At 56.9% G+C, this 15508-nt stretch overlaps 1 protein-coding gene across 2 annotated transcripts; it reads left to right on the top strand.

Annotated features, from left to right (window-relative positions):
* Positions 1–5420: 5420 nt before the first annotated feature.
* Positions 5421–13880, top strand: SCN2B (sodium voltage-gated channel beta subunit 2). Of its 2 annotated transcripts, none has more exons than XM_073320919.1 (4): positions 5421–5654; positions 10298–10464; positions 11959–12058; positions 12853–13880. In XM_073320919.1, the coding sequence occupies exons 1-4, from the start codon at positions 5585–5587 to the stop codon at positions 13050–13052; spliced, it is 537 nt and encodes a 178-aa protein (XP_073177020.1). In that variant the 5' UTR covers positions 5421–5584; the 3' UTR covers positions 13053–13880. The 2 variants fall into 2 exon arrangements, with proteins under 2 accessions (XP_073177020.1, XP_073177019.1); XM_073320918.1 differs by having other exon boundaries at positions 11848–12058.
* The last annotated feature ends 1628 nt before the right edge of the window (positions 13881–15508 follow it).

Raw genomic sequence — 15508 nt, 5'->3', positions numbered from 1 at the left:
CTTTACTTACTGTAATGCAGGTTACCCTGGTGGTTGCTTTGATACAGCTGTGTTGGTAAGTGACCCCCCCCCCCCCCCGCCTCGCCCAGCATACCTGAGTGGGTCGGGAGGGGAGCAGACCAAGGAGTTTGGAGCAGAGCTGGGCCCTCCGGTGAGCTATTCAGCATTTGTCTATCATCCTGCCCACCAGATGCTGGGAACTCTCAAAACAGAGGCTGCCTGGTCCTGCTCTGGAGAGTCACCAGCTGAAATGAGCCTCTGGAAATACCCTCTGGAACGGGCATGTCACAGGCCACACAGGGCCTGAGTCTCTTTCTGATCTTCCTGGCAGGAAGGCATTTACTCCCTCATACCCTGTGCGGAGATGCTCAAGGCTGGGCAGGAGGCAGAGCTGTGGAGCAAAAAGGACATGACCTACATGACCATGGTGAGCTCTGTGTCAGGAGATCCAAGCAGCTGGGGCAGGAGAGGAGACCAGCCCCCCCCCAAAACACAGGGCCTGCCATGCACTGGCATGAGCCCACTGATATCAACTGAGGGCACAGGGTGGGCAGTTTGCCTCCAGGCGAGCTGTGGGGTTCTAGCCCATTTATTTGGCGGTGATGTGGAATTGGGGATGTAATACCAAGGGTGGCTTCTGGATGCAAACTCTATAGAACTCTCTGTGTAAGGCAGGATCTGTTCTCTCTGCAGGGCAAAGCAAATGGGGACCTGACTGACATAGTTGGGTTGATCCAACTTTTTAGTATAGCTCAGGCCTAACACAGCCCCCTGGCTCTGACAGCGCTGATGGCTTTGCACTTTGTCACCTGCAGCACCCCTCTGCCGCTTTCTCTGGGGCGGACACTGCACCACTGGAGAACAACGTGTACGTCCAGCTGCAGAGGAAGAAGATCCCAGTGGAATGGCTGGATGAGGGGAGACTGGGCAATGAAGGAGCCCAAGAAAGCAAGAAAACCTGTGAAAAGTCCAGCTGTCCAGAGGAGGAATTCCCTTGCCCCCTGGATTGGGGGAAAGCACCTCTGAGCCCAGCCTGGCACGACGGCCAGGGACATTGACCTCTCCCAGGGACAAACTCTACCCACTCCGTCAGCATGCTGCAGGGCTGCTTTGTCCGTACAGGGTATGGGCCGTATCGCTGTAGCTGTCCAGGTTATAATCTATTTGTGCTGTGACAGCACCTGCCAGCCCCAGCCAGGATCGGGCCCCATGGTGCCCAGCGCTGTGTGGACTTGCTGCTCCTTGAGGATGTTTTCGAAAGGGTGACTCCATGCTCTGATGGGGCTGCTGCTGTTTTTGCGACTGCGCCGTGAGCCCAGCACGGCCTGGCCTGCACACAGGGCAGTGGGAGGGCACTTCTTGCTATCTGGGGCAGGCCAGGAGTGGGGCACAGGAGGGTGATGAAGATAAATGGACTTTGCTCTGGTTTCACCCTCATTCTGCGGGCGGGACAGTGCCCTGGGGCAGAGCTTCCACTCTCCAGCTGGGATATTGGTCAATGCCGTCAAAACCCAGCGAGAGAGAACTCCAGGGAGAGTCCCACCTCCAGACGAGGAGGCGGTGATCGGCCGTTGGGTGCCCTGCAGCTGCCTGAGCTGACCTGCTTCCTGGGCACCTAGCGGGCTCTGGGCTGCCAGCCTGGCACCTTCCACCAGAGCCACATGGGAAACAAGCAAACCGACGTCCGGGGGAAAAAGTTCAGTTGAACTGTAGCAAACCCAGTGCTCTGTGTGTGTAAATAGATGTGCACCACCACCCCCTACGCGTGTTTGTGTCTCCGTTTATACACTTGCAATAACTAGGAATATTCTTCACTCTGTTCTACCTGGACAAAATCTGCATGTGAGGTTCCAAGTTGCTGGTGAACAATGGGACTGGTTCAGCCCCTTATTTCTGAGTGGGTCAGCTCTGCTCCCTGCCCTGTCCTGGTCTCTTCCCTTGCACGGGGGGGTTAGAACCCTGCCCCAGTGCACTGCCCAAGGCCTCTGGCTCTCCCTCCAGGCTCCTTCGATAGATGTTTGACACCCCCACGTGCAGTGACCTGAGAGGGGCTCGCTCCATTCCTGGAGAGAAAGGGGGACCACTCGCTGTGCTTAGCGTGGGCTCTGGCACGTGGGCCAATGCAGCAAAAGTTACTGTATGCTGCAGTCGTTTGTTTCACATTGCCACCCCACTCGTTTTCTGTTGGTGAGGCAGAATAACCGGAGCGAGGGGCTTAAATATGCCAACAAATTTTTATTGAAGTTGAAACAAATATAAGGCTGTAAGTAATGACTAAGGGCCTGTTATGTCAGAGCTAACGGTGCCCCAGACAGGAATGCCTGGGGTTATTCAGTGTAGTTGGGAGACTTCATGCTACACAAGCAATCGATCTACTTCGTGATTTAGTATATAATAATCCTGTACTTCAATGAATAATCTGATACTTCAGGTGCATTCTCTCTGGCAGGGTCACGAGGCACTTTACAAACTATACACGGTGTTCAGCCCCCCACCTTGTGTGTGTGTGCACACGTGCACACTTCCCTGTTCATGTCTCACCGTTTTGCTAACCTGATTTCAGGGTGAGTCTCATGCTATTTGGCGTTTGTCTTGAAGCCCCGGCGCTGGGAGTCCTGTCACTACATGAGACTCTCAGCTCTCATTTAACAAGAGAGAGCTTCTAGCCTTCATGGTTGCAAAGAAAAGCTTGAAAATGTGACCCAAGTGCAACCTAAAGGCTTAGACACTTGAAGGCAAAGAAAACAAAACCCAACCCCAAATCTCACAACTTTTAAGCCAATCTCATGATTTTGGGGGACCGATTTGTGACTTTTGACTGCGTGGGCCTGGCATCGCTGTCCGATGTTGCCAGCATGTCAGTTCATGGCCATTTCCCTGCCTGCCGCGCTGAGCAATGGACTGTTTCCAGCATAAGGGCAAGGAAGGAGGTACTGAGCAAAGCTGGGAGCCTGATCCTGCACGAGTGCTGCTGTCCACCGAGTCCTGCCTGGCAGGAGGGAACAGGGAGCTGTGCACCTCGTTAGCCTGACAGGAGCCTGCTCCTCAGACACACGTGCTCCCTGTCTTCTTTATTCCTGAGCTCCTGTGGTTTGACCTCTCCCCTGCTCAGTGAAGGTGGACTCTGTTCAGATGGCCTTAACCTGTTCCCCTTGTTGACACAATATGGTTCAGGAGGTGGCTTTGATCTCTGTGTAGTAGGGAACACATGGATAAGGGATCACCCTCCCACATCCTGGGGACCAGGACCTCTGTGCTCCCCATCATCAATTCCCTCCCCATCTGTACTCATTTGCCCTTGGGTGTTAGATTAGATCCCATTCCCTCATCCCGCTCAACAGTGAATTCAGTGCTGGTGAAAAACCGAGGGGCTGGCAGGGTGGGCTAGTTCCAGGTATGATGGGAGCAGATGCTGGGTGAATGTCCCTATGCTGCTCCCTACCAAGGGAGCAAATGTCTCAGTGGAGCATCAAGACTCTGGAGAGCCCGTCAGCCTGGCTGAGGTTGAGGTGCAGGGTCAGTCTGGGACATGCCGCTGGGAACACCTTGCAGCCATTTAGGTTGGATGCTCGCCCTGTTCCTGAGCCCTTACTACCTGCCCCTTCTGCACGGGCTGGGAAGAACAGCAGTGAGTGTCATGCTGTCTGGGATGGGGGAAGTGAGCGCACATCCTTTGCTGCAGCCAAAGCCATTCTCAGAGGCCACGCGGCACTGTGAATTACCTCTGTCTGGGCTGAGCCTGGTCTCAGCACTGCCCGGAGTCTGCTGCATGCGGAGAGCCAGAGCAGGCTGTGCTCTGCCGGAGAGAAAGGCCAGAGGTGGGCAAGCTCCATCCACGCTGGCTGGAGGAGAATTCTGCCCCCCGAGCCTAGGAGAGGGACTCATTGCTGCATGGCCTGTCAGTGAGGCAGCCCCAGACGGGTGTAGCTGATGGTCCCCGGGGTGGGTGATGAACAGAGTTCAGATGTGGGCTTGGGCCACAGGAAGTGTGATGCAGGTGGCATGAACCTAACTGATCCGTTAGAGCAGGAGCCCTACACAGGTGAGGCCCAGGACTGTAATAGGAAGGGCGGTGCTAGTCAGCACTGGGGCATGGGCAGAGCAGCGTGTGGCGAGCTTGCGTGGTGATGGCAGCTTCGTTTCTCTGGCCGGGCTGCGTTTTCCCCAGTGCTCTGCAGAACAGGGCTCTGAGTCCCAGGCTGGGTCCTGGCTGCGGGAGAGCTGAGTTCCACGTGTGCTTCAGTCTCCACTAGGCGGTGAGAGATTTACCTGGCAGGTCTTCATGCCAGTGGGTGGCGATCGCGGCGCTCAAGTTCCTCTCCAGTCCTTAGTGAAGGGAACTGCATTAGCCGCACAACTTTCTTCCAGGAAAGCTTCCCCTGCCCCTGCCTCTGCCCACACCAGGGAAACTCCCCTGGGCCTCCCACTCTTAGTAAGAGCCCATCCCATGGCTCTGCTCCGGAGATGGCTGCATTGCCTTTGCTGGCTGCTAGGGCCTGTGTCCAGTGGTTTATTGGCTCCTGGGACGGGAGTGCCCAGGGAGTTAGCAGCTGAGTGTGGAAATGGTAATGACGGTGGGAGCTCATTTGGTGGTTTGCAGCCTAGGGCCTGGATGTCACAGCCTTATAATGGGGAAGGGGAGCCGCTGGCTCAGCAAAGAGCACGTTTCCTTTTCCAGCTTTTAGCCAAAACTTTTGTGAGAAAACAAAGAAGGGAAACCCTAGCCTGGCCCTGACCCAGGCCCGTCAGAGGTTTGCCCTACCAAGGGTCTTCTTCTCACCCCACTGCCAAGCAGCTGTTATTCCAGAGCTCCGGGGTTCCCCTGGAAAGTGTGATTGGCAATCAGTCCCTTGCCGCTCTCCTGCCTCCAACCCAACACACCTGCACGAGGTCTGGCAGGAAGTAACTCTCTGCTGTAGGAAAGCCAAGCAGGGCTTGGGAAGCTGCGAGATAACACCTGAAGGTAACTGAGAGCCCACACAACATAAGGAATAGAGGGCAGGCCCCCTGGGGGTTAAACTGAGCCCGAACACAGGCTGCATCGCTCAGGTATGTGCTTTGCTAACATGTGATAGTCCCCAGAGCACCCCGGGAGTCTCTGTAGGAGAAATAAACCCTGCGTATTACTTAGTCCAGAAGGTGAAGAGAGACTCACAGTCTGCAATAATACAGCCCTTCCTGCCCTCATCACAGGCACTAACTGGCTCAAGAGGAAACCCACTCCGCTCTTTGATAAGGTGGCAATTTTAAACAGGATCAGGCACCAGACCCCCATCCCAGAGTGCAGAGCAGGAGAGAAGCTGAGAGCATGTTTCTTTGCTTCTGAGGAAATTTTGAGGCCCTCCCATGTCCTTTGATGAAATCCACCAACCATAAAATTTACTGCCTTTTTTTTTTTTTTTTTTTTTTGATAGCAGCACCCCTCCAGCCGGCCATATTGGAGGTTGGGAAATAAAGCAGCTCTAAAATGATGTGGGTCTTGGAAGTAACCCAGTGCACCTGAAAAAGACAAAGCCAAACAACAGCAACAAAAACCAGCCACAATAAACACCAAAATCTTCGCCATACACAAAGGTGCTTGAAAATGAGCAAGGAGCCTTGGGTTCTCCGGCCCACCTTGTGCCTCACTGGGCTCAGCTTGCTTGTCTCTCTGGGTAAGTTTCTACTGCCCATCTTGCATGCAGGCATCCGACAGGGACCCAGCAGCCCACAGCTGGGGAGCACCATCCTCATTAATGCAGCTTCATCACCCCCCAGCATAATCCTGGGGAAGGGACACGGTGGGAGCGTGAGGGACGGCGGGTCTGGCTGCTGCTGATGTGGGAACTGGGGACAGAGAGTGGCTAATGTGCAGTTTTTGTTGATGTTACAGATGAGACAGTGACCTGTCTGCAAAGTCGGCTCCGGGCTTGCGTCTGCATCTCTAAGCTAGCCCGTGTAGCTTTCTGCAGTCTCTCCAAGCGCACCTGCTGCAGGCGCGATAGTGTCTGGCACAGGTGGAATGGCTGGGGTTGTTGCTCCTTTGCTCAGATCCGGCAGATTGAGAAGCAAAGTGTCTAACGTGTGTGGTGTGTGTTTCAATGCATTCGAGGGGCTGCCCTCATTTTGTTGGATGCTGGTGGGGAGCAGGGTGTGTGGCGTGCTGGGCTGTTGGTCTCCGTTGCTTGCCTTTCTGCCCTGCCATGGAGCCAGGAATGTGTGTCAGCAGCTTTTTGTTTGTATTGATTCCCTGCAAGCAGGAGACTGTCAGATTAAAACATAAGTAGTGTTCTGGGGGGCAGGGGCGTTGCTCTCAGACAGACTGGGAAATGGAGGAGAAAAATGACAGCAACTCCCCATCTTCAACGACTAGGAATCCTGCCTGTCGTTTGCTTTGGAGAGGATGCGTGTAATGCCGCCTCCCAAGACTGGGGGAAAGGGGTGTAAGGGGACAGGGCATATGGGACAGTGTGGAGATCCGGGAAGGAAGCAGTCCAAAGCTATCAGCAGCAGGGAATCAATGGACTCCGCATTAGCAGGGCTTCCGGCAGTGCCCACCAGCTCTGGGGAAGAAGCCTATGTTCCACGCTCTGATGTGTGCATGGGGAGGAATACAAGCGTTTACACTGAGGAGCTGAATGTGCCACGTGTGTCGTCCCCTGTGTCCTCTCCCAGGAGCCCTTAGCTGTGACACTGTCAGACCTCAGCCAGGTGACTAGCGCGGCTGTCACAGCCCCCTCTGCTGACTTCACCGAGAGAGCCCCAAAGGAGACTCGGTATGGTGTCCTCTCTCCCCCGGTCCTGGGGGGTGGGGGGGTCATTGGAGGTCGTGCCTCTGAGAACCCCGTGGCCTGACGTGCCCAGAGACCTGTGGAGCAAAGCATGGGACAGGGCTCCATGTCCCAGCAGGGCAGGTTGCCCTCAGAGTTATCGGACGGGGAAAGGCAGTCTCAGTTTAGGATTCTCATCCCCATCGCTGAGTGACGGTGTTCACAGGCTGGTTAGGGCGTCAGGCTGGGCCCACATGTGCTGAGTCTGCAGCCGTGGCCTGGCCAGAGCCTACAGCGCTGAATGCACCTGGCAAGGTTTTTTCTGACTGGGCCTAAGCTCACGTTGCAACACTGCCCAAGCCCCTGGGCAGGTCAGCTCACGGCGCCCCGTAGAGCTGAGTTGGGAAGACGCCTGTCTGACAACTGCTGGAGTGGCTGCTGGAGCAGTGCAGGATGCTCTGTGCTCAGGTGCTGTACTTACCATCTCCAGCTTCCCCCTCCCAGTCAACATGGATCCCCTGGGCCTCGTGCGAGGGATTCTTTCCTCCCTCCCTCTCCAAGAGGCTGGGCTGAGGCTCTTCCCACAGCCTGGCAATCAGCCAGCAGGAATCACTCCCCAGGGCATATTTCCTGCCCGGGCTGGCTTTCCCCAGCACTCACCATGGTGTTCTTTGAGCATCCCTCTGGCAGCACGGCTTGTCGCAGCAGCCCTGACTTGGACTGGCCCGGGCTGGGTTTGTACGTGGTGTGTGCTGTAGGGTATTTAGCTACGGAACTGCTATGGCTTCAATTTTTGCATACGGCACCTTTAAATCTTTAAAAGCGCCATCTGCAGAAGCAGGAACCATTTCCAAAGGCACTGGCTCAGAGGAGACTGCCTGCCCCATGGCGCTCAGCTCTTTCAGATCTCCCTTTCGCTGCAGTCCATCAGCTCTAGGTCTTCTCTTCACATGTGGGATTGAGGTGCCAGGGCTCAGGTTTGGATCTCGCTTTTCTAAACTCCGTTCGAAGGAGCTTCTCAGCCTTCCCCAGAGCAGTAACCTGGAAGGATGCTACAGGGCTGCCGATTTGGTATCTCATAGTGATCAAATGTGCTCATTTTACAAGACAAAAGGTTTTCTAGCTGCCACTGCTGCAAAACCCAGCTGTGCACCTGCCTCTCCCCCCAGCACCAGAAACTAACTGGAAGGGAACAAATTAGCTGGCTCAGCTACAACAGTATCTCGGTCAGCAAGTTCCCACCACACGGTGTCATTGTGAGAGTTCAGCGACAGCAACGTTTAGCACAGCAGTCGAAGCCGGGATGGTCCCGCATTGTCAGAAAGGCCCTGCTCAGCCTAGGCAAGCCAGCTGTCTGCTACCCACATGCAGCCCGCTTCCATGAACCCTGGCCTGTTTCTGGGTTCCAAAGACGACTCTTAGTGATGCTGCCCTGGCCCCGTGTGAGGTCAGGTGGGGCCCCCAGCCCTGTGGGCCGTGGCAGCCCGTGGGGGGTGTTGATGGGGGAGGCTGCAGAAACCCAGCTTTTTGTGTGGCTGAGCTGGGCACCCCCCTGCTGAGCACAGTCCAGGGGGGCCAAGGCACCTTGGCAGACACGCCTGGCAAAAGCCTGAAGCTGCAGGTGCTGAGTGGCTCCTGTCCTGCACCAGCCAGAAATGCCGTGAGTCAGACCCTCCTGCTGGGGCTATGTCCTGGGGGAAGGGGCCCCTGCTTCTTCTTGCACAGGGTCTCCAACTCCCCAGCTGTGATGGAGTGCTGATCCGGCTGCCTCAAGCATTGCAAATGCGGGGGGGGGGGGCATATGAATCTGGTGCTGGCTCGGCCGTGCTTGCATGTCAGTCTCCATAGAGCAGGTCTCTGCTGCAGTCGGGAAGGGGAGCTTGAGCCTGGTGGCCCGTTCAGCCCTGGGCCTCTGCTAAGTGGGTTGGGGGTGTGTTTCTGTGACCCAGATGCTGAACCACAACCCACCTGCTCATTACACCAAACCCCGCCCATTGTGCACTGCCCTGGGGTGTGCTGCCCAGTGGGAAAGGCCCATGCCCTCCCCCACATTTTAGCTCCTTGGCCCCTTTCCTGCAGCCTCTTACCCTCTGCTTAACTTCTCAGTGTTCATGTAGCTTATCCTGGTGGGAACGCTGCCAGCTGGGCTCTGCCCCACAGCATAGCCGGGCTCGCTCCCCAACCAGAGCTGAGAGCAGAGAGAGGGGGATCCACCTGGTCCCAGAGCCATCAGATGGCATCAGCCCCTGGTTGCTCCCAGCACAGCCTTGGACCTGCAGGCGTTCTGGGGAATTCAGTGGGGATCCTGCCCTTACAGGCCTGGCAGGGGGAGCCTTAGAGCAGGACGGGCAGGGAGAGTCAGAAAGGAGGAGTGAGTGAGCAGAGGGGAGACACGCAGATCTGGCCCTGCTGTGAGCAGCATGAGCCACTGTGGTCTCTGCTCTCCCCAGTCCTGGATTTGGCCAACAGAGTGGGTGGGACTCTGTCCAGGTGGGGCTTGGCAAGGCGATGGGGTGGGGGGCGCAGGGAGAGGGGGAGGTGTAAGGGTGTAGGGAGCAGGAGGCAGAGGGAGCTCCATGCCATGCTGCCCCAGGGCTAGTTTTCTGCCCCCTGAGCTGTGTGTGTTAATCTCTCCATTTCTGCACTGCAGCGTGGGCTCCATGGCAGAAACCAGCTCTGTCCCCTCTTTGCCTGCAGGAACATCTGGCAGCTCGGCCTCTTTACTGCCAGCCTGAGAGTGTTGCTCAAACACCAGCTAAGGGGGGAAATGAAGTGAATCTGCATTTTCCCCACAGCCCCCAGAGGCCAGCGCTGGCAGGGCTGGTCACTCGTCCAGTGCGTCCTGCCTGGAATGAAATCTGATGAGCGTAGCCATAAATTTCCTCAGTGGATGTGGCACTGAGCCCTACATAACTGATGCTGCATCCAGGCCTCTGCATAGCTCATTCAGGCCTCTGCATCACAAACCTGATTTAAGTGGCCGTGAAAAGAGTTCACCTGAAGTCAGTGCTGAGTGGGGAAGGGCCAGGAGAGATCACAACGCCTGCAGTGCAGTTGGAGGGCAGCAGGGCAATGGCGCATGGGGCTGAGACAGGTTGCTAAACCAGGCAAGAGGCTCGGATTCAAATCCCATGTAGGTGGGTTATCCCACTATCCCATACACACAGCCTCTCTCTAGCCAAGGACTAAGGCAGGTCCTTTCAGGTCAGCTCTCCCTATGGGGCAGACAGGCCAGTCTGGGATCAAGCTGTGTCTGTCCTTTGTGTCCGAGTCATCGGGTCCGTTGTTACCCTGCCACTGGCGAGGGGAGAGCTGAGAGGTCAGTGCAATGCTGTGGGCTGATTAGCGTCCCTTGGAAAAGCCCCTTTTCCTATGACTGTGTGTTCTGGGTACCTGCCGGTCTCTCCGCCCCCTGGGCAGTTCTGCCAGCAGGCCAGGCCCACAGCACCCAAGGGGGTGGGACAGACTTTAGTGCTTGCAATTTTCAGTGTTTGTTCACTTCTTCTTTTCCTCTCCTCCCTCCTGTTTCGTTCCTGTCTTCTGCCCAGCACCCTGTGGGCTGGGCATGGAGATCACGGCACAATCTACCGTCAGTGCCTTGAATGGCACATCCGTGCGTCTCCCCTGCACCTTCAACTCCTGCTACAAAGTGGAGAACAAACAGTTCTCCCTGAACTGGACATACCAGAGATGTGAGAAGTGCAGCGAGCAGCTGGTAAGTACCTCCTGCAGGGGGTTGTGGGCCCAGCCCTGAACCGTCAAACATCATGAGCCAGGCCCCTCAAAATCATGACATTGGCTTAAAATCATCAGATTTACCAAAGTACTAACTTGGGGCTCTCATCTGCTTTCGGAGCCGGCAGGGTCTCGTTTTCAAACTTTTCTCTGTACCAGGTGGGCTGGGAACTTCCTGCCTTAAACAAAGAGAAAGAAAGCTGAGATTCTCCTGCCCTGGCGACTCCAGGAGCTGGGCTTTAAGGAAAACCCCAAATGTCACTTGGCTTGCTATAAAATTTCAAGAGCTGGCGACACAGATTCAAGTCCCACAACCCTGTTTGTGGGTCCCACTGCTGACTGGGGCCCACTCTGAGGCCATGTTCAGTGTGTGCTTGGGGGAAGCTCCAGTGACTTTGCAGGTAAAACGCTGCAGCTCTGTCCTGTGTAGATGCTGTCTGCGCTGACAGGAGGTGTTCTCCCTGAGAGGCAGCAGCCAGGTTGATGGAAGAATTCTTCTGTTGCCCTCGCGCTGTCTACACCAGGGTCAGGTCGATGTAGCTACGTCTCTCTTGGGGGGAGGGGTGGAGATTTTCACACCACTTAGAGACGTGGCTATGCTGATGTCAGTTCCTAGTGTAGTCCAGGTCTGAGTAAGGACTGAGTAGAAAGAGAGCAAGGCCCCAGGCTTTGGTCCTGAGCGCGTTCCCGGGGGATAAAGGGGAAGGAGGGACACACTGAGTGGGGGAAGGTGTGGGAGGACGGGGATTGCTGATCCAGTACTGGGTCTATCCAGGTACCCAGATCCCACTCCCGTATGAATATTAAAGCCCTCTGTGTCTGGAGGGAATGTCCCATTTCCTGGGAGGTGGCCACTGCTCAGCCCAGCCACATGTAAGTGGGAGTGGGAGGGACTAGCTGGAAACGAGGCAGAAGAGGGCAGAGATGAAGGACTCTGTCCAGGTGCTGAGTGGCTGGCTGGACCCTTGGTTTGCTTAAACTTTCCTGCTATGGCTGAGGCAAAGCCCAGGCAGAAAACAGCCATGAGTGACCAATGCCCTGGCCCCAGCTGGCAGCCTTGCTCCCAGTGCCCTGACCCAGGGTGGCCACTCTCAGCCCGTGATACCAAAGGAATCCCTCCTGTTCCCGCTGGCAGGCCCAGGACCCTGTAGCTCTCGGGGGAGCTGTGTGATTGTCCCAGGGCAGGGTGATCCCAGTGACGCCAGGGGAGCCATGCTCTGTGTGGCGTGTGCCTCGGGGAAAGGAGGAGAGGTACTGTGGTCTCCGACTGGCCCCCCCAGGTCTGGCCAGCTGAGCTCTGTGGGCACCAGCATGGGTGTAGCACCCCCTGCGTTCTCACTGCCCTGTCCCCGTCTCTGCCCAGTTCCTGCAGTTCCGGATGAAGATTGTGCACTGGCGGCTGGATCGCTTCGGGAATAGGGTGGAGTTCACCGGAAACCCCAGCAAGAATGACGTGTCCTTCACCCTCCACCAGGTGCAGCTGGAGGACGAGGGCACCTACAACTGCTACGTGATGAACCTGCCTGACAGGCACCGGGGCCATGCCCGCATCTTCCTCAAGGTCATCACCGAAGGTGGGTGCGCAGCTGGCCTTGGCCCGGCTCGACAGGAGAGGGCCGCTGGGGGGGGGGGGGGGGCTGCTGTTTTATATTGAACAATGGTGGAGACAGCAGAGGCCAGAGCTGGCACAGTGTAAGCAGCTGCCCTGCCCCTCCGTCCCAGCCCGCATCCCACAGTGGCTCCAGCTCGCCAGACTGATGGGAAGTTTCAGTGGGGACTCGGGCTCGTTTGGCTGGTGACTGTCCCCAGGGTGGCCAGGAAGTGAACCCCAGCGCTGTCCCTCCTCAGACAGGTTTCAGAGTAGCAGCCGTGTTAGTCTGTATTCGCAAAAAGAAAAGGAGGGCTGGTGGCACCTTAGAGACTAACCAATTTATTTGAGCCTAAGCTTTCGTGAGCTACAGCTGATGCACTCCTCAGACAGTTACTTCAGGGTCTCCAATCAAGGAAACCACCCAACGCCCCCATCCTAGCATCAGCTGGCTGTGGGGCTGGTCCCAGTGTGCCCTCCCTTCACAGGCTGTAGGCAGTGCCAGCCATGGCCCGTGTGATTAATGTGGCTACATAGGGGCTTGCTCCTCCTAGCTCCAGGCCATGCTTCTCAGCACATCCCTGATTCCCACCCATGGCCTGTCTGTGTGTGGGGCCCTGCACAAGTTTCCTCCCATCAGACCCCACATAAGGTAGGACAGGGCCTGGATTTGCCAACGTGGTCCCATTGGTGCTGGCAGGAGCTGCCTGGTTTCCCTGCTGCTCAGACTCCCTCGTCCCCCCGGCCTCTCTCCTCATCTGCCCCTTTCTGTCTCTGCAGTGCCCCCAGAGCGCGACTCCACGGTGGCTGTTATCGTGGGGGCCTCAGTGGGGGGCTTCCTGGCCGTGGTGATCCTGGTGCTGGTAATCGTCAAGTGCGTGCGGAGGAAAAAGCAGCAGAAACTGAACACAGATGACCAGAAAACAGAGGAGGAAGGGAAGACAGATGGTGAAGGGAACCCTGAGGAGGGCACCAAGTAATGGCCCCCTTTCCTTTCCCCCTGTACAGTGTGACCCCTCGTGTGCTTCTCCAGAGCACGGATTTCAGACTCCCCAGAATTACTGAGCATCCCTCATCTACGTAACCAGCCCCGACCCCCAGGAATCCAGGCTTCAGTGGGGCCTGGGGAGAAGACTGCTGCACGCCTGGCCTGGGCTAGGGCTGGGTGGAGGTGGGTGAATCACCTGAGCCTAATGCACCTGTCTCCTGCACCAGGCTGCCGCCTGCTCCCACCCACCTCTCCCTATGAGCCAGGAAGAGCCCTGAGTGCCAGGGCGCTGCCCAGGGCGGGGGCTGGAGCAATCCAGAGGCTGTGGCTGAGAGGGAGGGAGATGGAGCTAGGGGAGAGGAAGGCAGGACCTCCCCGGAGAACTGTGCAGGCGGGGAGTGGGCAGTGGCTTTGGCGAGGGAGAGAGGGCTGCAGCCTCTCAGCGTGATGGGCAATGGAGCTGGGGAGGGGGGTCCAGCAAGCCCTTCTGCCCTAGGCTCTGGCACTGGTCTGAGACATTAGTGTGCTGGCCAGGGGGGAGACTCCTATGAAGGCCAGAGGGTTCTCCTGTGCCTCCTATTCATGGCAGAGCCTCGAGCACAGGGGACCCTTTGCTATGTCAAGTAATCTGATCGATCTCCCTGGAACCCCTCGAGCTCCGTCACCACGGGCCAGTCTCCTCCCCAGGCCCTTCTGACCTGCTCCCATCCACAAAGGCAGCCGGCTCCTATCCAAACTTTGTAATGGGCATTAACAGGGCACCAGCGTTACGGGAAGGCAGGGGGGGCAGGGACACGGGGCAGAGGGCGTAGCACCAATGTTGGGCAGGGGGATCGGGGGTGGTGGGCGTAGCACCTCTGTCGGGAGGGAGGGTGGTGGGTGCCTCTGTCGGGCAGGGGGACGGGACGTTGACAATTCAGTGGAGGCGCCTGTGTTTTCTAGCTGGTTATTTTCTCATCCTTGGCGGGGATTGACACAGTCTAATTTGTTGCCTCGTCTCCATCCTGGCCAAGCCATGTAAAGGAGAGCAGGGAAGTGTGGGCGTGGGACAGTTCGGCATGTGGTACTGCAGGCTGGTCCCAGGCACCTCTTGCTAACTGCCATGAGGCTTTGGCATTGGGACAGTCCTGTCCCCCAGGGACTCCTTGCCGCCTCCTCCTTTTAGCCAGCAACTCCCTCTTGGAAGCAAATGAGCAACTCTGGGCAAATGCCAGCTCTGATTCTTGTGCCCCAGGAAATGAATTCTGAGCAAGACTTGCCTTCAGTGCCCTGCGCTGGTGGGCGAAGAGCCATTGCCAAGAATATAGTAACTGCAGAAGCCCCCTGCAGAGAGATCGTTCCACTGCTAAACAGAGCCATGGAAGCATTACAGACAGGGACCTCTGGGGGGGGGGATGTCCATTTTTTTTCTCCTCCGCTCTCCCTCTCCCCCGAATTGCAAATGTAAGCCTGCTCCTGGCTTCCCTCGTAGGTGAACAGAGAGTCTGGGCTGCCCCCAGGGAGGGAGTGGATTGCGCTAGGGGTGTGATTGGAGACTAGTGTCCCCAGGCTGTGCACTGGCAGGGTGTTCGTGTTTTAAACATTCACGTGATAGGCAGGGGAGGGCCTGGCTTGGGTCCCTCAGGCTGTGAGTGCCAGAGCTGGCCACAGGGGGCTTACCCCAGGGATACAGACCTGACTACCTGGAGCCCCAGTGAAGTCTCTTTATGCGCAGACCCTTCTGAGCACAGTGGCTCTGCAGCATGCTGGCCTGGGGCTGTTTCTGGTAGAGGGAGAAAGGCAACCATGCCAGGGTCCACAGGGCAGCTGGGTTAACATTTGGCCTTGGAGAAGAGGGGAGCCGTATCTTTGTCTGCGTTCATGCTTGTTACCAGCCCTTCACAGACTATCCAGCATTCCAGGGCCGGCCCCTGAGCCTGCAACTGATTTTCCATGGGCCGGATCCCAAGGGCCTGATTCTCTGCCTGCGCAAGGACTGGAAACGATGCTGTCGGGCTCTGGGTTTATGTTTCCCAGGCAGAAATACTGACCCATTTTGTTTGCAGTCAGTGCGTGGAGAGGACTCTGCAGGGGTTGGCATGGGCTGAGCATGGGCCAGGGAGCCTGGAACTCTGGCATGGCAACCCTGGCTCTGGCAGATGCCCTCTGTAGCCCTGGGGCAGGCGTTACTTCCCCTCTCTCTCCCTCAGCTTCCCTGTCTGTTACAATGGGGTAACAGCCCTGCCTCCCCGGGGGCTGTGGGGCCCAGTCACCACTCCCTGCTGCGAAGTGGGGAACGCGGGGCTCACACTGTCGACACATTTACTCCTCTTGTTAATGTCACCTGAACACGCTGCCATGGACTGTGCCTTTGCCTTGCCTTCTCCTGCAGGGAGACACAGTGCGAGAAGCAGAGGCTTTCTGGGAGGTGGCCCTGAGCTGCAGTAGCTATGGGGCTGTGTTGTCCCC

This window comes from Lepidochelys kempii, chromosome 22 (assembly GCF_965140265.1).
Source record: "Lepidochelys kempii isolate rLepKem1 chromosome 22, rLepKem1.hap2, whole genome shotgun sequence".
Lineage (NCBI taxonomy): Eukaryota > Metazoa > Chordata > Testudines > Cheloniidae > Lepidochelys > Lepidochelys kempii.
The sequence above is the reverse complement of the archived record's forward strand: the minus strand, read 5'-3'. Positions and strand labels throughout refer to the sequence as shown.

Coding starts and splice junctions, on each gene's coding strand:
- SCN2B (XM_073320918.1), top strand. CDS start 5,585: ATGAGCAAGGAGCCTTGGGTTCTCCGGCCCACCTTGTGCCTCACTGGG. Junction 10,465..11,847: donor AGAAGTGCAGCGAGCAGCTG/GTAAGTACCTCC, acceptor GTCTCTGCCCAG/TTCCTGCAGTTCCGGATGAA. Junction 12,059..12,852: donor CCTCAAGGTCATCACCGAAG/GTGGGTGCGCAG, acceptor CTGTCTCTGCAG/TGCCCCCAGAGCGCGACTCC.